The 21,090-nt window shown below is 35.9% G+C and overlaps 1 protein-coding gene across 3 annotated transcripts in view; it reads left to right on the forward strand.

The window, feature by feature from the left end:
* The window catches only part of cntnap3 (contactin associated protein family member 3), a 122,765-nt gene that overhangs the window by 11,959 nt on the left and 89,716 nt on the right, over positions 1–21,090 (forward strand). For all 3 annotated transcript variants that reach the window (XM_051909751.1, XM_051909753.1, XM_051909754.1), the window contains exon 2: positions 13,630–13,740. In XM_051909751.1, the coding sequence (XP_051765711.1) occupies positions 13,630–13,740 (111 nt within the window). The remainder of the gene's footprint in view (positions 1–13,629; positions 13,741–21,090) is intronic.

Below are 21,090 nucleotides of genomic sequence, written 5' to 3' on the forward strand. Positions count from 1 at the left end.
CACAGATGTGCCCTTGAAGGAGAACGGATAAAACTCAACAGAATAGATGGTGGGATGCTGCAGGAGTATAGCGGCTCCTTCCCGAGCTGTGTCACATTCTACACGCGTATTTCATTTCACTCTTCAGTGCTTCCCCTGTGGCAGGTTAGGAACGCAGAGTGACCTGCTAGCAAACTAGGTCAAAGGCGAAGCGTGCACCCTTTTCACCCATGAAGAAAGAACTAATCAGATATTTCTCACCCTTGAGGCGTTGGAGCTCTCGAGTAGTTTTATGTCAGGCATCTGGATGTGGCTTTTCCCCCGTGAGCGGAGGGAAAGCTGATTAGTTGTTGGTAATGGACAGGAAAGGTTTTAGTGACACAGCTCGACCCTGCCTGGTATTTACACACAGACTGAACCGTCCCGCAAATAAGCACTTTGAAAATTGTTTATCTGTCTGTGGTTGAAAGACTCAGTGATATCAAGAGTTTTGTGGATTTTCGCTCTGTCTTTATACAATATACACACACACTTTAGAAATGTTGTGTTCAGAATTGCATGTAGCCTGCAGTGTATAATATGTGTACTAGTATGCAGATTTTCTGTATGCAGAGATAACCCGAATGACCAACTACATTTGCCAAAATATGAAGCATACAGCCAGTCCACACTGCACGCAATACGTTATCCCACAATGCACTTGACTTAACTGTGATCCATCCAACAACATCTTAATTATTTTATCTTATCTCACCAAAATACTTTTTTGTACATGTGTTTGTTGGTTTGTTTCATATAATTAAATAATAATTGCTTGTTTGTTTTGTATTGTTTTTACGTTAAGTTATTATTCATTTATTTTAGCGTGATTAATTGCATCCAAAATAAAAATTGTGTTTACGTGTTATATGTGTGTGTACTGTGTATATTTATTATGTATATATACTGTAAATACACACACATACATGTATTTATTTAAGAAATATTTACATGTATATTTATATTGATATGTTATATATAAATATTTTATATATAAATATAATATATTTTTATTAAATATACACATGCATGTGTGTGCATTTATATATACATAAATATACATTGTACACACACATATAACATGTAAACAAACTTTTATTTTGGATGCGATTAATCAATTAATCGTTTGACAGCACTAATTTATTTATATTATTTGTTTAAATATATATTTTATATTATATTATTTTTACATAAATATATTGTACTATTTTTACATATATATATTTAATTAAATAATAATATTATTTACATAATTTATTTGAATATATTTTTGTTTATATTATATTAACATATATAAGTAAATAATATTTATTTATTTATTTGTATTTACATCAGTTTGGCTTAAAAATTATACATTTTTATTTCCAGGATGATGCCTGGCACTGTTGCAGTGACAGCATTGTGTTATGCATACTATTTCAGTTCTTTTAAATAAGAATAGAAGGCAGTATGCAGTAATCTGAAGGCTAGTATTCATTCCGAACACAGCCATGGCCCCATATGCATTTGTGTGTTGTTTGTTTATTTGTTTATTTGCTTAAAGCCACCAAAGTTTGCTGAATTTTGTTGCGAGTCCCGCCCCCAGCGCACGTCCTGATCCTGCTGTGGAGCGTCTTACTCATGTTTACTATGGTGCTGATGTCACCCACTCAGATGTGCCATATATCACTGCCTTTCATGGCAGCAGCTCATTAGTAGTTAAAACAAGCAATTACAACATGCATGTCAAGAAAATTTATGTTTAATGTGATTTACCCTCTGAGGGTGTCCGTCCATTAAGAAACTGAGCATTCATCATCTTACAAACCCCTGCAAGAATCGAACGGCTTGATTTGAGGAGTCGTGGCTCCTTAGTATGCAGATAAAACAGCGTGAGATGAAACAGACGTCCCTGGAGAACAAGAACATGAACGTGTAGAAGTAAGGGAGATTGGCTTGGGGTTTATATTCTACTTGCTCTGCAGCTTTTAGGAATGATATATTTTAAAATAAGTGTTCTATTTAGAACCAGCCTGATCTCAGTGAGAATCTTTGATGTTCCACAAAGAACTTTCCATTCCCTAGGTGTTTGAAAAAAAACGTTTATTTGCTTTAAAGTTCCCAGAAACCAAAACATTGATCTGAAGAAGTTGTAATAATCAAACATCAAGAATGTTTTAACCACTAACTGGGACGCTGGAGCTAGATGTCACAATTTTTAATCCAGTGAATATTTTCAATTTCTATATAGACTCAAATCTTAAGTCTTGACTACAAAAAAGTGTTGACCCCTCTAGCGGGGCATGTTGTCACACTATAACAAGTTAGCTGTCACATTGAAAACAATGTTGTTTATTGACACTGAATTGAAGAGAATATCTTTTATTAAAGGGGTTGTTGATTATGATTTCACTTTCTTAACTTTAGTTAGTGTGTAATGTTGCTGTTTGAGCATAAACAACATCTGAAAAGTTATCATGCTCAAAGTTCAATGCAAAGGGAGATATTTTCTGAATCTGAAGTGCAGCACAGACCTACTGAATGTCTTTTAAAAGTGTATCTCCAGTGATCCTTTGTGCAGCAGTTTGGTTTAAAAATAGCATGACGCAACTGAGCGGTAGATCCAGAAGAATATGACTTAATACCATGCTTTTGATCAAGAACACTTTCAGAAGTCATGCAGTCTCAGGCGTCCGTATAAGCCCAGAACACAAACTACCACCCACAGATCAGGCCTGACTTGAGAGCTTATGATAATCTCAACTATTGCTGAATTATGAATGCTGCAGAAAAAAGGAATTTGTGTGTAGAGTTTCAGGCCATATCACACTGTCTTTTAAGTCAGAAACTGAGTCTTATGCAGCGGTGCAGGAAAATTTCCACCTGCTGGACGATAAAACAGGTTAAACTTCTGCTGAGGACTGTACGAGATGAGTGCACACCTAGATTTATTGAGTTATAAACCAGTTCTCTTTGTTAACTTCTACCAGCAGCGGCAATTAATATTTATCAGTTGCATACTTCATATGTGCTGCATAGCAGAGGGAATTAAGTGAAAGAACAGCTGGAAAATGTCTCAGTGAATCTTAAGTTTCTCCCCGTAATGATGTCAAAGCTGCTTTGATGCTGGGAAAAATATGTCACAGGAGCAGAAAAACAATGCATTCATATGGATAGAATAATAAAACATGGAATGTGTCGTCTCATATGCATTTCTTTATGCACTCAAAAAAAAAAAAAAAATTGTAATTGTTGGATTTACTTAACCAACCAGTGTCAAGTGGTTCCACGCAACTATATTAAGTAATTTGTACAAATAACAATTTAGTTGTATGAACAAAAGAAATTCAGGTAAAGCTGACAAAATTTCTTTGAGTAAATACAAATCATTTGAATTTGTCCCTGTTACATAATATTTATATGTGCAGTTTATACAGTTCATTCTGGTTCTTGATTCTGATTGGCTGAGAGCCGTGCGATATTCTAGTGATAACAGCACTCACCGTTTCACCGTTTGTATCACTCCGCTTGAAGCGACTGTCATGGTGGCCGAGCAAATCCACCGTGTTTTTCACAAATACTACACTTGTAGAACAGTACCACGAACTGTAGTTTTAAGAGTTTTTTAGGTGAGAATGTAGTTGTTTAGACCTGAAATATGTGACTCATATTTAATCATAGCGCCTATTTTACAGTTTGTTTAAACATTTTTGGAGATGCGAGCTCCAGGCCGTCAGCGGCCGTTCAGTGCTCGTGTACCCGCCGAGAACAGCTTCATCTCGGCCAGTGCTATGGGGATTTGCTGCTGGCTCTTATAGTGGTTTCCTGTTGTCAATTATAATGGCTATTGTTGTTATTTTAAATATTGTTGTTCAATAAATATTATTTTATATAAATAATGTTGTATTTCCTATTGTCTTTAGAGAAACCAACACACCAGTTTGTGTCCTACCACCACAGAATATCATTAAAAAACAGCTTACCTGTGATGGAGGATCACTTCTTAGTCCCGTGTTTCTTGGGAATATCCCGGACGAGCCCCCAGCTGTAAGGGTCCATTAGTGTGTAATATGGCTTGAATGAAAGTTACATTAATAAGCCATTAGATGGCGGCAAACTTTACGAGTGAATGAGCGCTGTTATGGGAAATTCCCTTAACTGTAAAAAGGACAAATACAAAGATTGCTTTCCTCAGCGGACATTCAAACGGATTTGTATAATGGATATAATATCATAGACATCAATCTGAAGAATGAATGTTATATCAGACACAGGTAATGCTCGCTCAGGCGATATCTCTCTCTCTCTCTCTCTCAATAATACTATACAAAATACAATGAGTTTCAATGAAGCGACTCAACATTCCGTCGTTACTAGTTCTAAAGTGACATTTTAGAATCAAACCGTCAACTTGAGATTTGAATCCATGGCGGAAGGAAGTAGTTCTGCACAAAAGAGGGTTTTAAACACACTCCGTTGTTATTTCTTATTTATTTACACACTCGTGCCGTCGAACTGTTGTATAAACTCAATATCACACGAGTAGCCGTGCGATATGGCTGTATATCAGCACGGCTGTGATTACCTACGGCCGATTCACAGCCGTGCTGATATAGAGCGATATTGCTCGGCTACTCGTGTGATATTGCTCGTATATTAACTATTTGCTCTACAAAATACACTCAAAAAAATAACTCGCTGAACAAACTCAATTTAATTAAGAGCAGGAATTCCATCCTATAAACATGTGTATATGAGCGCTCACAGGCGTAACTCTTCAGCATAATGGTAACCACAAAATTTAAAAACATTACAGAAACTTCTCTAAATGTCCAACATAACTGAACATTAAACACTAACATAAATTAACAACATCTTTCCCTTTATTGTAAAACACCTAAAACAATCCCTAAATTTACTCCTAATTCAGTCTCTTGCAAAGCATGCTGGTAACTATGGATCCACTGCCCTGTTATGTCAACATTAATTTGTGCATTTTACTCAGCAATGTTAAGTTGATTGAACAAACACTTAAGTAAAGCTGACAATACTCATTTTTAGTAGAAACAACTCAGTTAAATTAAGTTCATGTGGTTACATGAGTCTTTAAGTAATGTGAACAAGGATGGTTTGAGTGAAACTATAACAGTGAAAGTTTTGTTCCAAGCAAAGCTCTATATAAAATGCATGATGCGTTTGTCTCGCTATTTATATATTATGCATGCTCAGCCGTCGCAGGGATGTTTCTTGACTCGCATGCCCACCTTGTTAGATAATGTAGCTTTGAGTTAATCTGATGGCTGCTGATGTGTTTCTGATGTGTCTCTATGTGCATTGTGCTTCACCATCTCTTAGAAGATAGTCTGTCATCATGACATTTTTCCTTAATTGTTTTGCATTGTTAAACAGAATAATTTGACGCAGCTGAAGGCTGCATTGTGGCCCGGCTGTCAGGTGTGTTTACCCGAGATAAAGGCTCGGATCAAAGGAAGATGCGCAGGGACTGACGTGCTGACAGTATGTTGCTCGGGGAGTTTGTTCAGTAGTTTCTGTGTAAGTTTGAATAAATAATCGGGGCAGATTGGATGTAGCCACTCATCAGATAACACAGCATTAGTCATTGTGTCACAGAGCTGTGGCACCTTTCAGACGCGCGGGGGTTTGGACGTATCGTCGCATTTAACAAGTTCAGTCCTCACAGAAGCATGAGACAGCTGCGGTGACATGCAGTTAATGCTGCGTCTGTTTCAATGCAGCTCTTACTGTCCAACACCACAGGGTTTTATGTGAGATCTCCATAATGCACTGCATCTCAAGAAACCAGCACGTGTTATTACTTTTTGGTGGTAATAACATGGTATTTGTGAAGTACCTTGGTGTGTCATGTAAATATAATATATATAGTATAAGTATGGTAATCATTCAGTACCATGGTGTGCTCTAAATTGGGACACACTTGACTGAATTTGTCTTTCGTGATCTTGATAAAAACCTTTTGATCTGAAGGATTCTACTTAAATGCTTGAAATTAGTTGTATACACATTTATGAATTTTGCCCACATATGATTTTCTTTATTTGTTTTAAATTGGTGCTGTCAAATTAATTAATCGTGATTAATCGCATTTAACATAAAAGTTTGTTTATATAATATATGTGTGTGTGTGTGTGTGTTTTGTACACATACACATATATGTAAATATGTATATATATTTATATATATACATAATTACATATATGTGTGTGTGTGTATATATATATATATATATATTTATATAATATTATAAATACACACACATATATTATATAAACACAAACATTACCCTATTTCAAATATTAATATTTATTTTATGTATTATTGTTGTTGTTGTTGTTATTAAATAGTATTATTGTTTTTGTTTTATTGTTTTTAAATTATTTTACATTTTTTTGTCTTTGTTTATTTTTATATTCTATTTTGTTTTATTTTTTAAATAGTAATATTTGTATATATTGTTAGTAGTAGTATTTTATTCATTATTTTAATTTAAATTATTTGCTTACATTTATTTGTTGTTTTGTTTATTTTCATTATTCTATATTTATTCATATTCTATTTATTTTATGTATTATTATTTTATTATTTTTATTTATTTTATTTCATGTGTTTTAAATATGAAAATGTTATGCATTATTATTGTTGTTATTATATTAATCTATTTTTGTTTTTATTATTTTATTTGCTTATTTGTCTGCTTATTTTTATATTTTTGTTTCTTACATTTTTCAAATGTTAATATTTATTTTGTGTATTATTATTATTATCATCATCATCATCATCATCATTTTTTTAAAATGTTTTTTGCTTTGCTTTATTATTTTATTTATTTAAATTATTTGTTTACATTTATTTGTTGGTTTATTTTCATTATTGTATATTTTTCACATTCTATGTACTTTGTGCATTATTATTTTATCTTTTTTTATCTTAATTTATTTTTATTCATTTTTATTTTGTTTTTAAAAATATGAATATTTATTTTATGAATTATTATTTTTATTAATGGATGTGTTGTAGTGGAGGAAAAGCTGCCAACAGGTGTTCAGCATACATGTAAACTCCTTCAATACTGTGTTCACCTCATGTGCATGACATGAATGTTGAGAAAGTAAAAATCTCGCTTTATTTGCATTTAGAGTGCTGCTGATTGCATCAAGTGGCTTGTCAGAATCAATATGTAAAGATGGAGGTGCAGTCATTGAGGGAAGTCTCTGAAGAGCTCATCACTCGCTCTGTTTTACCAATTATTGGACACAGAAACCTTTCTGAACACATACTATTGGCTGAAGCCATCTTCAGCCCGTCCAGTCAATGCAAAATCACGAGCTGTATACAGAAACATTGCTAATCATTGTGTAGAACAATGAATGAATTGGCTCGCATGCAGTGAAAAAGAGGCCAACGTGAAAACAGAAGCGCTCACACATGCACAATCTGCTTGTTTTATAAATGCACATTCACAACCCCTGGCTCACATTTTTAATGACAACATAAAACATGTCAGCATGAAACAGCTTGCAACCCATTTTAATTGCATAATCAGATGCATTTCTGAAAAAAAAAACAAAGTAAAAGTTTTAATTGATCAGAAACTGGTCGAGAAGAATGTCTAACTTGCACTGCTGAGTCTGTTTTGATTTCATGTTAACCTCAGTGTTCATGAATTGATCGTTTCTTTGTTGTTTTCATCTCTTGAGTTCAGCTCTTCTTTGTGTGAAATGGTTTAATAGTCCCTCAGCAGCTGTTGTGAGAGAAATGAGGGGAATATTCGGTTGTCACTGCGTTACTGCGTCCTCAGATAAGTCTGAATATGTAAAAGTGATATTAAATGTTATGAGGAGGTTTTATCACATCATGGGCCGCATGTATGATGAAGTATCATCATTAGCGCCACTCTCCTGGCGTCATTTAGACTTCTAGGTGTTTCTGGAACTGGAAAGCAAATTGTAAAACCAGAGCGGAGATGAGCGTGGCCTTCATATCTGTCAGGACGTTACGGGTTCCTATCAATCAAAAACAGCTCGCTGGCATCCTGCATTCATTTCCTTCTCCATAATAAACTTGGAGAGATTCTCAAAAAAAAACAGATTCATTTTGTGTACTTTGAAGGGACATTTCATTGCTCAGGTGTTGCTCTTTCATAGTGCAGATTTGTTTGTTTCATAGTTGGTATGTCAGATGTTTCTCCTAAAGTTTATGAAGGGGACCTATAAAGCCCCTTTTACAAGATGTAATGTAAGCTGGTGTTCCCAGAATGTGTCTGTGGAGTTTCAGTTCAAAATACCCCACAGATCATTTATTATAGCTTGTCAAATTTGCCCCTATTTGGGTGTGAGCAAAAACACAACTTTTTTGTGCGTGTCCCTTTAAATGCGAATGAGCTGCTGCTCCCGGCCCCCTTTCCAGAAGAGGGCTGAGCTTTAACAGATACGAATCGCAAAGATACGATTGAAATAAACAGTGTTATAAGATTTTCAGGTGTTCAGGTGCCGAAACTGTAATCAAATGTAAAACAACACTGCACTTTATAAATAAAATATACGTTACAAATATAGTTGCAAAAGTTATTCAGTCAAGAACAGCGAGTGAATTTTCTCTGTCTTTTGTTGTTTGATTAATGTTATTATAGAGACGGCAGCAGGAATATTAGGCTGCTGTCACTTTAAGAGCTGCACAGATCCAATATACTGTTACACATGCGTTTTCTTTGTCAACTATTTACATGCACTTAAGACATAACTGACTGTGCTTACGAGGATATTTTGACATTTTTGTGTGTATTTTTGCATATTCCAAATGCAAAAATACATGGAAGAGAACTCAGTTCAGTAACGCGCACTATACAGTATGAGAGGCGGCTTTCTGTGCACACGTTTTGGATGTGTGTGCAGCGTGCGTCTTGCTCTTGAACTTCCGCCTACGTCACGCGTGACCTTTCCAACATGATTACGTAATGCGTGGCGCATCGCAGAGCAGTGCAAGATGAGCATTTGTGGCTAAAAAGTATATCATTTGTATCTTTTTTAGAAAATGACTGATCGTTTTGCTAGATAAGACCCTTATTCCTCGTCTGGGATCGTGTAGAGCTCTTTGAAGCTGCACCGAAACTGTAATTTGGACCTTCAACCCGTTGAACCCCAGTGAAGTCCACTATATGAAAATAAATCCTGGAATGTTTTCCTCAAAAATCTTTATTTCTTTTCGACTGAAGAAAGAAAGACATAAACATCTTGGATGACATGGTGATGAGTAAATTATCAGGAAATAAAATTCTGAACTTATCCTTTAAGGCATTTCCATGGAGGTGAATAAGGTTGCGCTAATGTTGTAATCTGTAGGTGGGCTCCTTTCTGCAGACCAGGTTTGTTTGAAGTCAGCTAGTCGACCATTACCACCTCCCCTCGCATTTAGATTTGAGTGTGACTAAACCGAAAGCCTCCATACTGCGACAGAATCTTCTCCGCAATCAGTGGCGGCAGGATGAGCGGCAGGGGCGACTGTATTGATCAGCAACTAAAACTGCCTCCAATTCTGTTTTCCTCACTGAATACACGGAAAAGAAAAAAATAACCATTTGTGGGCCAGGAAAAATGACAATATCACATCTGCAACAACCATTACAGGGCCCAGAGCTTTCACTGTTTGAGAAACCGTACGGCCTGCTCAGATATGGAAATAAGATGCTGTTTTTCTACAGTATGACTGAGACTCGGAATGATGTATTAGAGAGAAAATGATTGCAGCAATCCAGCTCAGCCATCAGCTCAAGCCTATTGACTGTTCCTGTGTTTTATACACCAGACTAACACACTATATAGAGCTTCAGAAGCTGATTATACAAACCAGGACAGGGAAAATTATGTTCCGACGTATATTATTCAATACACACTCTGGGAATAACTATTACCATAAAAGTAATAGGGAGTGTGATTGTATTCCTGAAGGAATGCAAACAAGACTACGGTTACATGCAGTTTGTAATATAAAACTAGAGGAATAATGTACAAAATATTCAAACACATACACACACACACACACACAGTGCTTTCTCTTTAAATAAGTAAAGAAATATGGCTTTAACATGCTCACACTCTCACACATATATAAATAATAATGCGCTATAAAAAAAAGCTTTGGTTTATATAAATCAGGTTGCCTGACCGAGTGTTTCATATGGAGAAAAATGGGTCAGCTTTGTGGAAAGGGTTTTTTCTGTAGGTAAAAGCATTTTAAACAGTCTTCAATTACTTATGAACTTGAATAATAACCGTAAAGCTGGAAGTTCTTTGAAAAACATCTTCAAGTGCCCCAATTTCAGAGCGCTAATGTGGAGGTAAATTTGCAGTGTTGCTGGGAAACGTCAGCCAATGCAAGCGTCCTGATATTTACCAACAGTCTCACAGTCATTAAAGTCAACATAAAAAATCAAAATTGACTATTTACATTCTTAATGCATGTTCCAGGTCTCATTTTGTCTGATATATCACTGCATGTTATTTAAAAAAATAAAATAAAAAATAATAATAATAATCAAAATTTCATCAAAAACTCTTTTTCAGCTGATGTCATCAGTCCTATTTTACATGTCTGTCATATTGAGACTGTTCTCACCATCCAGTCAGTTCTCAATCAAGTACTGTCTTCTGTTTTTTTCTTGTAGAAATTTCTTTCTTTTTAAGAAATACGCCACATTATGGAAGTAAATGGGTTGCTTCATGTTTACTTTTAAACATGGTTTTAAGGATCAAGTATTCCTAAATACAGATAAAGTATAAAAAATTTTTACCTTATAAAAGTCGTTTTATTATTTTCCCCCTTTTTCATCTTGTTTTCCCTGGTTTTTGCATCAAATGTACTTGAGCCACTTTTCTGCCACAGGAACTTTCCCCAGGAACTAGGGACTTTGGGCTGGTACTCGGTGTGATTCAACTGCAGGGACCAGGGTGTAAATTAAGTTCCGGGTAAAAATTTCCCCCTCAGAAAGTCCCTGCTCACAATGTAGGGCTGGGCGATATGGCAAAAAAATAAAATCTCGATTTTTTCAGAACAATTGACCGATTCACGATTTCGATTGTTTTTTTGTTTTTTTTACTGTTTAACTAGTCAACTTAAAAACTTAACTATAATATGATTTAATTAACATTCTCTTTATTAACAATCTGGTTAAAAAAAAGTTCCATTCCAAGTGCACACACATGAAGTGATCAACATGGTGTAAATGTAAAACAATTTGTTAAATATCTTTGCAGAAAATATGCCTGAAATATGAAGGCAAATGTTGTACAAACTTATCTTAAACACATCCTATATACTCAGAAATAATATAAGAAAATGCTAAATATATATATAACACCAGTAATAGGCTATTATTAACAGCAAATGCTTTGTAAAAACAGAAAACAACAGCAGCTTTCAGCCTGTCACCATCATGCAATCATGAAATATCAAACAGGTTTACCAGTTTTTGCATTCCATTGCGCTATTTGTCCTATTGTTTTTATGTTTGGTGGTCATGTTTAGTTGTTGCACTTGTGTCTCATGTCTTTTACAGCATCTCACCCATGAAACGGCATTCTAAAAACACGGCGGTCAAGTTAAAAAAAAGCTCAACTCACGTTTAATAACTTTGCCTTTTTCTCTCATTCCACTGCCTGCGTCTCATTTTTATAACGCAATAAAGCATTTCTGAATGAACAGCCACTTAAGAATAGTGATGTGTTCTACGTTCATAGAGCATCACATGAGAGTGGTTCATCAGGCGTGCCGGCGCCATCATGAGGTCGGATCATTTTCGGTTTTCATTGCTGTATTGCCAACATGTCTAATTGTAACGCTTGCTAACATTTATATTCAAAATCGCGATTTCTCGATTTAAAAAATAATAGAATCGAGGCAAAACATTTAATTCAAATTAATAGAAAAAATCGGAAAAATCGCCCAGCCCTATCACAATGTAGTACTTTTTCAAAGTTCAGGAAATTTCGAGGGTGGGACTTGGGCGCTGAACATGCTGATTGGTTGAGTTCATGCAGCATTTTGATTGGTTGACTCCACGCAGCATTTTATTTCAACCACCATTTTTCAAAGTCTGTTGCAGTGCGTGCAGTCAGAAGCCGTATTTCCAACGAAATTACTTGGAGCAATTTTTCCCAGGAAATGTTTTCCCAGGAACTTTTCTTTCCCCTAGACCTGTTGCGCTCTGCGTTTCCATCGCAGTCTAAAGTACCGTGAAGAAGAGGCCAGTGACGTAGGACTGCGCGCGACTTTCCAGTTCCTGCTTGATTTCGTCCTCTGCATATAATATTAATAGAGCCTGAACCTTGTCGTCGGTCCATCTCGTCGGTCGTATTTTTGAAACTCCATTGTTGATTCAAACAGCAAACTACTCTTACTGCCCGCACCGCAACAGACATTTAAAAATGGTGGTTGAAATAAAATGCTGCGTGGAGTGAACCAATCAGCATGTTCAGCACCCAAGTTTCATCCCCAAAAGTTCCTGAACTTTGAAAAAGTACTACCTCGTGAACAGGGACTTTCTGAGGGGGAAAAGTTTACCTGGAACTTCATTTAGACCCTGGTTCCTGTGATCGAAACACTCCGAGTACCACCCCAAAGTTCCTAGTTCCTGGGAAAAGTTCCTGCGGTGGAAAAGCGGCTATTTGAATTCAGTTTGCTATATGAATCAACAATGGAGTTTAAAAAATACAACCGATGGACTGACAACGAGGTTCAGGCTTTATTAAGCTTATAAGCGGAGGACGAAATCCAGCGGGAAGTGGAAAGTCAGGCGCAGTCCTACGTCACTTGCCTAATTTTCACGGTATTTTAGACTGCGATGGAAACGCAGACAGCAACAGGTCTGGGGGGAAAAAAGTTCCTGGGACAAATCGTTCCTGGTAATTTCAGTGGAAAAGCGGCTCTGGATAAAAGGGGCTTGTCGATGCAGCTGGAATATGAAAAACTAATGTGCTGAAAAGTACATTTGTACTGTACTGTATATGCAGTGTTGAGGTTAAAAAGAAAATATAACACTGTTTACAAAGTGCTTTAATGTCAAAGAAGACAATCAGGAACAGATTTTGGTAAAAGACGTTTTAATGTTTTTGAAAGAAGTCTGTTCTGCTCAACAAGGCATTTATTTGATCAAAAATGCAGTAAAAATAGTAGTGTTATGAAATATTACAATTTAAAAGAACTGTTTTCTATTTTAATATATTTTAAAATGTAATTTATTCCTGTGATCAAAGCTGAATTTTCAGTATCATTACTCCAGTCTTCAGTGTCACATGATCCTTCAGAAATCATTCTAATATGCTGATTTGCTACTTAAGAAACATTTCTGATTATCAGTGTTGAAAACAGTTGTGCTGCTTAATATTTTTGTTGAAACCGTGATGCATTTTTTCAGGATTTTTATATGAATATAACATTCAAAAGAACAGCACTGAACTCAAATAGAAATCTTTTGTAACATTATAAAGGTCTTTACTGTCACTTTTGATCAATTTAATGCATCCTTGCTGAATAGAAGTATTAATTTATTTCAAAAACAATCTTACTGACCCCAGACTCTATGTTTATGTGTGTCTGTAGAGAGCTGTGATTCTCCGCTGGTGTCCGGTCTGCCTCAGTCGGCCTTCACGAGTTCATCGGAGCTGTCGAGCAGTCACGGGCCGGGCTACGCCAAACTCAACCGCAGAGATGGTAATTAAACACCTTCAATCATTATTCACAGCTAAAGAGACTGATCTGCTTCATCATTTGCTCCTTTTTGTGATATTTTATGATTAAACTAGGTTTTGTGAATCCCACTACCTTAGTGCAAGGCAGTTGTTGATGGTTGCCAGGGTGTTGATATGTGGCTTTTAAGGAGTTTTGATTGGTTTTTAACCTGCTGCTATGTGGTTGCCAGGGTATCCTGATTGTTTGTTAACCTTCTGGTATTGAAAAATTCACATTTATATTCACTTGTGTTTACTATACTTGCAGTGTAGTGTAGTGCATCTCACTGACGCTTTATATTCATATTTATATTATCATGTTTACAATGTACCAGGCTGATCCAATGATCACATCTGAGGAAAAAACTCATTATTTGCTTTACCGGTTTAATGGCATCGAAATATGCTCAGTTTTAGTAGTAGCATATGAACTAGATATACAGTACATGAGCAGAACTGTATATTCTGCCTTTCTTTTTTGAGTTACATCTGTAAAATAGTTACTTTTAGACAGAAATTCTCAACACAGTCTACAAACAGTTTCTGCCATGTATTTATCTAATGAGATCACAGATCAACAGTTCTGTGCAGTTATTTGAACTTTATTTTCATTGACTTTTATTTTCTACACTAGTCCATTAATGCAGTATTGATATCAGATTTACCTGCACCTAAACAAAACTAACTGTGATTGGTCGCTTTACATGTCAGTCAAATAAAAGACCAGAAAATATATGATTTGTTGATAAACTCAACTTTCAAATGCAACTTGGAGGTTATTCTGACCAAAAACTGCCCATTTAAGCATGCAAAGCCTTGTGGGTCATGCAACATTTGATGACCGTGAGCATCTGGTGTCATTTGTGGCACCTCATCAGGTTCAGTAAGATTCAGCGGTTTATCACATTAGTTGCGCTTGCGTTGTGGCATTCGGTGTGTGTGTGAATGCTCCGACAGGTGACCACATTACAGATGAATTCAAAGAACGGCCCGCCTGGCATTTCAAGAAGTAATAGATAGACTTAAAGTATCATTTTATCCCATTACATGCCGCTGCAGCGCTGTGTTAAGTGCAAACATGCTTCCCCCAGAAGCTGACAACATTAATGACTGGAGTAGGAGGAAGTGTAATTGTTGTTCCTCATGGAAAATAGCCTTCAAAGGTGCATGCTTTGATTTTATGCACACACTCACACACATTCGTGAACAAACAAACCAACACACACACACAGTGTAGGAGGCTCTGAGAGCAGCACGCTTCAAAGCCTGCAGCACCCGGTCTGATGTTTTTACTTAAAGGCCGCAGAGAAAAAAGCGGAGGCTGCAGTCACCTCATCCGCTCACCTGCCCGCCAGAGACTGACATCAAACTCAACACACTCGGAATAAAGCCCAACTCAAGATCCTGGACTCTGGTTTGGAGGGATTTGTAATGTCTTGAATCTTAATGGATTTATTTTTATTCTTCAGTCAGTTTTGGTGGTTTTTCTTATGTTTCATTCTAGGGCTGGGCGATATATAATCTTATTTTACAATGAGAGAAATTGTATTACACTATAACGATATATATATCATGATTTACACACTACTGTTCAAAAGTTTGCGAGTATGTTTTTGTTTTCTAATACTTTTATTCACAAGGATGCATTAAATTTATCAAAAATGATGGTAAAGACATTTACAATGTTCTAAAAGATTTGTATTTCAAATAAATGCTGTTCTTTTGAACTTTCTATTCATCAAAGAATCCTTAAAAAAAAAAAATGTAGCAGCACAAATGTGTTCAACATCGATAATAATCATAAATGTTTCTTGAGCAGCAAATCAGCATATTAGAATGATTTCTGAAGGATCATGTGACACAAGACTGGAGTAATGATGCTGAAAATTCAGCTTTGATCACAGGAATAAATTACATTTTAAAATATATTCAAATAGAAAACAGTTCTTTTAAATTGTAATAATATTTCACAATATTGCTGTTTTTATTGTATGTTATTGCAGAATTATTGCAGCCTTGGTGAGAAGAGACTTCTTTCAAAAAAAAAAAAGAAACATTAAAAAATCTTATCGACCCCAGACTTTTGAATGCTAGTTTTATTATATTTTATTTTATTTTGTTTTGTTTTGTTATTAAAAATAAGAACAAAGAAGAAAAACAAAAGGATAGATACAAATGAAGATACAAATAAAGGTACATAGTAAGAAATAAGGGTAACACTTTAGAATAATGGTCCGTCATTAATAAGTAAATATGTAGGAAGTAATGCAGGACTAATAAGTAGTACTATATTTCAGCTACTACTATTAACTAATATAGAAACAAGCTTAACTAATCAGTAAGTAATATTAAATTTAGAAAATAGTTCCTTATTAGCTAATCAATAATTACCTAATGAGGTTAGCATTATTAATAACTATTAACTAACTGACAAATTATAAAGGACATTTTCGTGTGTCTGAGACGTAATACTCTGACGTTTTACTCTGAATACATCTTTTTCACTTTAAAATAGTGGTCCAGATCACTAGTACTTCTTGAAGAGTGACTAGGTACTTGAGTAATAAGTGATGCATTTTATGACCATGTTCCGAGTAAAAAAGGACAATCTTCAAGAACTACTATTGATCTGGACCATTATTATAAACAAGTTTTTCACTTTAAAATAATGGTCCAGATCGCTAGTAGTTCCTGCATAGTGACTAGGTAACAGTTGAGTAATTAATGATGAATTTCATAACCACGTTGAGAGTAAAAAAATATAATTGCTCACATCTCAGACACTTTAATGTTGTGATTATTAATTAATTAGTAATTCTTTATAATTTGTCAAAGTTACCTATTAGCTCTTAATGATGCCAGTCTCATTCTGTAATTACTGATTAGCTAAAAAGGAACTATCTTAGTCCTAAATTTGATATTACTTACTGATTAGTTAAGCTTGTTTCTATATTATTTAATAGTAGTAGCTGAAGTGTTAAAGCAGTACTACTGATTTGTCCTTCATTACTTCCTGCATAGTTACTTATTAATGATGGACCATTATTCTCAAGTGTTACCGAAATAAGTATAAAAAATAAAACACTGCATAGCCCTTACTGTATGAATTAAATATAAATTGATTCTTATTAAAGATACAAAATTTATTCCGTCAAGAAGAGTGAACAACCCGTTTTAACATTAAACACATTCTGCTCTTTATTTTCACATTCATGCATGTTTCTTTATTGTTTCTAAATCGACATTTCCTGTGACACTTCACATTTGTTGGTTTTTCATTTGAAGTGCCCCTATTATGCTATCCAAGATCAAAAAACACTTTAGTTTTCTCATAAAATACATTGCAGCTTCACCTTTTTTCTCACAACAGATTTCTAAACCCCGCCTTTCCAAAACTTCTTCAGCACTTGATACACAGTGATACGAACAGTAATGATGTGTTGGTTTTACCATATCAATTCAAGTCCTCATCCTTTTAAAGTGCACGCAGAGTGGATCTGCAGTACAGAAAACTGCGTCTTCTCAACAACACAAACCAAACTCTTCCAGTCTCAGCTACAACTACAGTGTTTGAGGTTGGGACAAAGTAGACGTTGTTCGTGGGCAGCCAATGAAGGCCATAAGTTGGAATTATGCAAATGTTACAAACCTACATAGGTTTGAGCAGGAAGTGAGACTGGAATTACTGATGACTCGTTTCGGCAGCTCAGAATCAATTCTTTCATTTAGGAGACAATAACTTTAAAACTTTGCAGACCTTTTACATTTACAAACAGCTATATTACACACTGTATGAAAGGTAATAGACAGAATCAAATACTGTTGCTTTTTATACAACACATTTCCCATTATGAATTATGATACCGCATGGTTTGTTGGTCTGTTGGCTCGGATTGCTTTCTCACCTCAACCGTACCACTCCAGAGTTCGTTTTCAATCTGGCCGTGACCACCTCATTCAGGGGATCTTGGAGAAATTGTTTTGGTGTGGATCCGAGGATGATTGCCATGTTCACATATGCCTAAACGAACTGAACTAACGGAGAAAACGCACCAGGTTCTGAAACAAATGCTCCAAACGAGCCAGGTGTGAAAACGCCCTTAGACTAGAAGAGACCATCTGACTGAAATGTAAAGAGACCAACAACAGTTCAGATTGTTTCTATCTGTCATTTAGAAGCATATGCTCATGACCTTGGCATAGCTAACGGCGTGCTCTACTGTTTATCATGGTTTTCTGTCATTTTAAACCTAACAAACTTAATTTCCTTTGTATAGCGCTTTTTACAATCTGTGTAATTTCAAATCAGATTTTACTGAAAACCATACATCAAGCACACTTTTCACAATCCAATCATTTCACCAATTTGCTTTAAATGGATTGTTTAGTCAAAAGTTGTGTGATCATTTACCATCAAAGAAGAAATTTTGGAGAATACTGTCAGACCCAACTGACTTTTATTTTATGTACAAAAAACACTGAAATGTTTCTCAACATATCAACATTTTGTGTTCCACACAAAAAAGAAAGTCAACCAGGTTTGGGACGACAAGAGGGTGAGTAAATGATGACAGAATATTTATTCTGGGATGAAAAATCCCTTTAAAACATTTGTGACTTGTTTGGCTTGCATCTTTCTGGCACCTTCTGTGCGTGTGGTTTGAGATTCCAAACACTTTCGACTTCACAGTAAGTGTTTGTTGACCTGATCCAGACATCAGCCCTGAGGAATCTCAAACTATTTGTTATTTTCCACATGCTTCCAACTTTTACGTGCCACCCAGTTTGACCTTTAGTCCGAGTCCTATATGGTGCTGGTTTAAGTTTTGTATTGATTTTCTGAAATCTCTCTTGCTTCTGATAGAGCCACAAATATCTTGGCATTTAATTTAGCCTGAAGTACTTACAGAAGAAGACAAACATCTAGTGTCTAGACAATGAAGTCGACAGGCCGTGCGTGGAGTGATGGCTGATGGGATGTCTGGGGACTAGAGATGGGAAACGTAAGGAATTTAGCAATTCTGGGACTGATTCCTCGTATCGATTTTCGTTCCTAAACAATTCTTTTAACATTTTTGGGGAATAAATAATTGTAAATAAGAAACACGTTTATGATTGCATTCACTCTTCAGATGATAAGATAATTTCAGGTTTCACAGAACAGATGGAACGAATCAGATAGAAATTGAATGATTTCACAGAATATATAGTTCTGGATGTCTAGTTTAGTTGCTACTAAATGCCTCAAATTTGGAGTATCTTTCACATTTTTGATGCCACATACCTGTAAACTAATTCTTACTCAGTATCACTTGTGTTAACCATGGTAACTTGTTAACATAATTGCAAGATAAGTTTACACAGACTTTATAATATTACACAGAGGTGACATAAATGCAGTTGATCTTTGTTTAATTTATATTGTGTATGTGGGTATTTCTGTGTGTGTATGTGCATATATTAGGGGTGTGACGAGACGAGATGAGACACGAGATTGAGTTCACAAAAACGAGACGAGATTTTTACACAGTATTTTAAAGAAATCCTCAATCACGAAATACATGACTAGAAAAATAGTCTGCAGGTGCATTTGAGATGTTTTAACTTTAATCATCTTGTAATGAATGTCATTTCAGTTCTACTTTCTGAGTATGAATTATCATATACAGTAAAAGACAACAATAAGCAAAAGAAAAAAAGAAAAAGGTTTTACCACAAGCTCAACTGACTGGCTTCTCTCCTGTATGATTTCATACGAGTTTCTTCAGACCTTACTGTACATGATTTATGTGCTTCTACAACTTTTGACCTCCTAACTGAGCCCCTTTCCACAAACTGATCATAGAAATAAAAACAGAATAAATAAAAATGAAAAACAGTTCTCTTAGTCTTATTAAGTGCAAACAATAAGTGCAACCATAATAAAAGTACTCTATCAATATTCAAAATGCAAATAGAGACCAATTTTTTCTTCAAGCATGATACAGAGCTGAGAGATGGTAACAACTACACAACCCAGCCTAAGATAGTTTTTATATTGGGAGATATTTGCATGCATCAGGGTGGCGTTTTCAAAATGCAGGGTATTGAAATCGCGTTTGAATGCGTGCTCGCGTTTTACTTTCGCTTTCACAATTGCACATACTCTGTGATAAGATAAGACATTTGTCAGTGTAACGAAGCGAGACTCAGGCAGAGATCCATTTGCAAGCTTTATTATAAAAGGACGTGGTCGTACAGGCAGGGTCAAACGGGAACAAACAGGAACAGCAAGGGACAGACAGAATCGTAGTCAGGATACAGGCAATGGTCAGGACAGGCAGATATCACTCACAGAACAGAATACCAGGCAAGGATCAAAGGCAGGCAGCAACGGGTCGATCACGGGTAACAGGCAGTAACAGGAACAGACAGGCAGACAGGAAATAAACGCTCAGAATTGCAACAACAGTTAACAAGACTTCGCCATGAGGTGGTGTGTGTGTAAGTCTTTTATAGTCCAGGTAATGATCTACAGGTGTGTGTGGCAATTGGTGATTGGTGTAGAGTGTGCTTGTGATTGGCAGGGAGGATTATGGGAAATGGAGTCCAGGAACTGACAGGAACAGACGGTGATCGTGACAGTCAGATGCTTAGCCTCTGTTGTGCAACGAATCCTCCACCATGGTCTCGTCAGTCATCTCGTCACTTACTCTCGTCACATGATCAGTGAACTCTGATTCCTGCTGCACTACGTACGACTCTGCAGCTTGTGTTGGATGAGCTGGATGGGATTGAAGCAACTGTTATCCAACTGAATTAAATAGTTTTTATTTCTATAAAAAGCAAAACGACAGTGACAGTAATGTAAACGTAGCGGTGGCATATTCTATCCTAATTTCACTCTTACACTCCGTCATGGCAATATCACGAGACAGCTTTTCAATTCGACGAGAAATCTTGTCACATTTTAATCTGTGTGTGTGGGTGTGTATTTTATGTAATTGATATGAACAACCTATGAGTATCTGCACTGATTTAAGTCTCAGTGAACAATATTTTGAATTGGACATTCAGTAAGTGGTTCAGTAAGTGAGTCAGATTAATTCAGTATCGGTTCCAAATGATTCACATGTGTTTTTGATTCAGTTCAAATAAATGGCTAATAAGAGTCGCTTGGGAATCGTTCTGCATTCGTTCTTCATTGGTTGTGCCGTAGGACGTTTATGAGTATTTTAGTGCTTTGTTCTATTCTGTACGGTGGCAGAATTAGTCACACCATTTGTGTTCAGACATGAATGATTCTTCAAATCATATGTGTTGCTGAGGAGAAGTGTACTCAGAAGTGATCAGA

The sequence above is a fragment of the Ctenopharyngodon idella genome, chromosome 10 (assembly GCF_019924925.1).
Source record: "Ctenopharyngodon idella isolate HZGC_01 chromosome 10, HZGC01, whole genome shotgun sequence".
Taxonomy (NCBI): domain Eukaryota; kingdom Metazoa; phylum Chordata; class Actinopteri; order Cypriniformes; family Xenocyprididae; genus Ctenopharyngodon; species Ctenopharyngodon idella.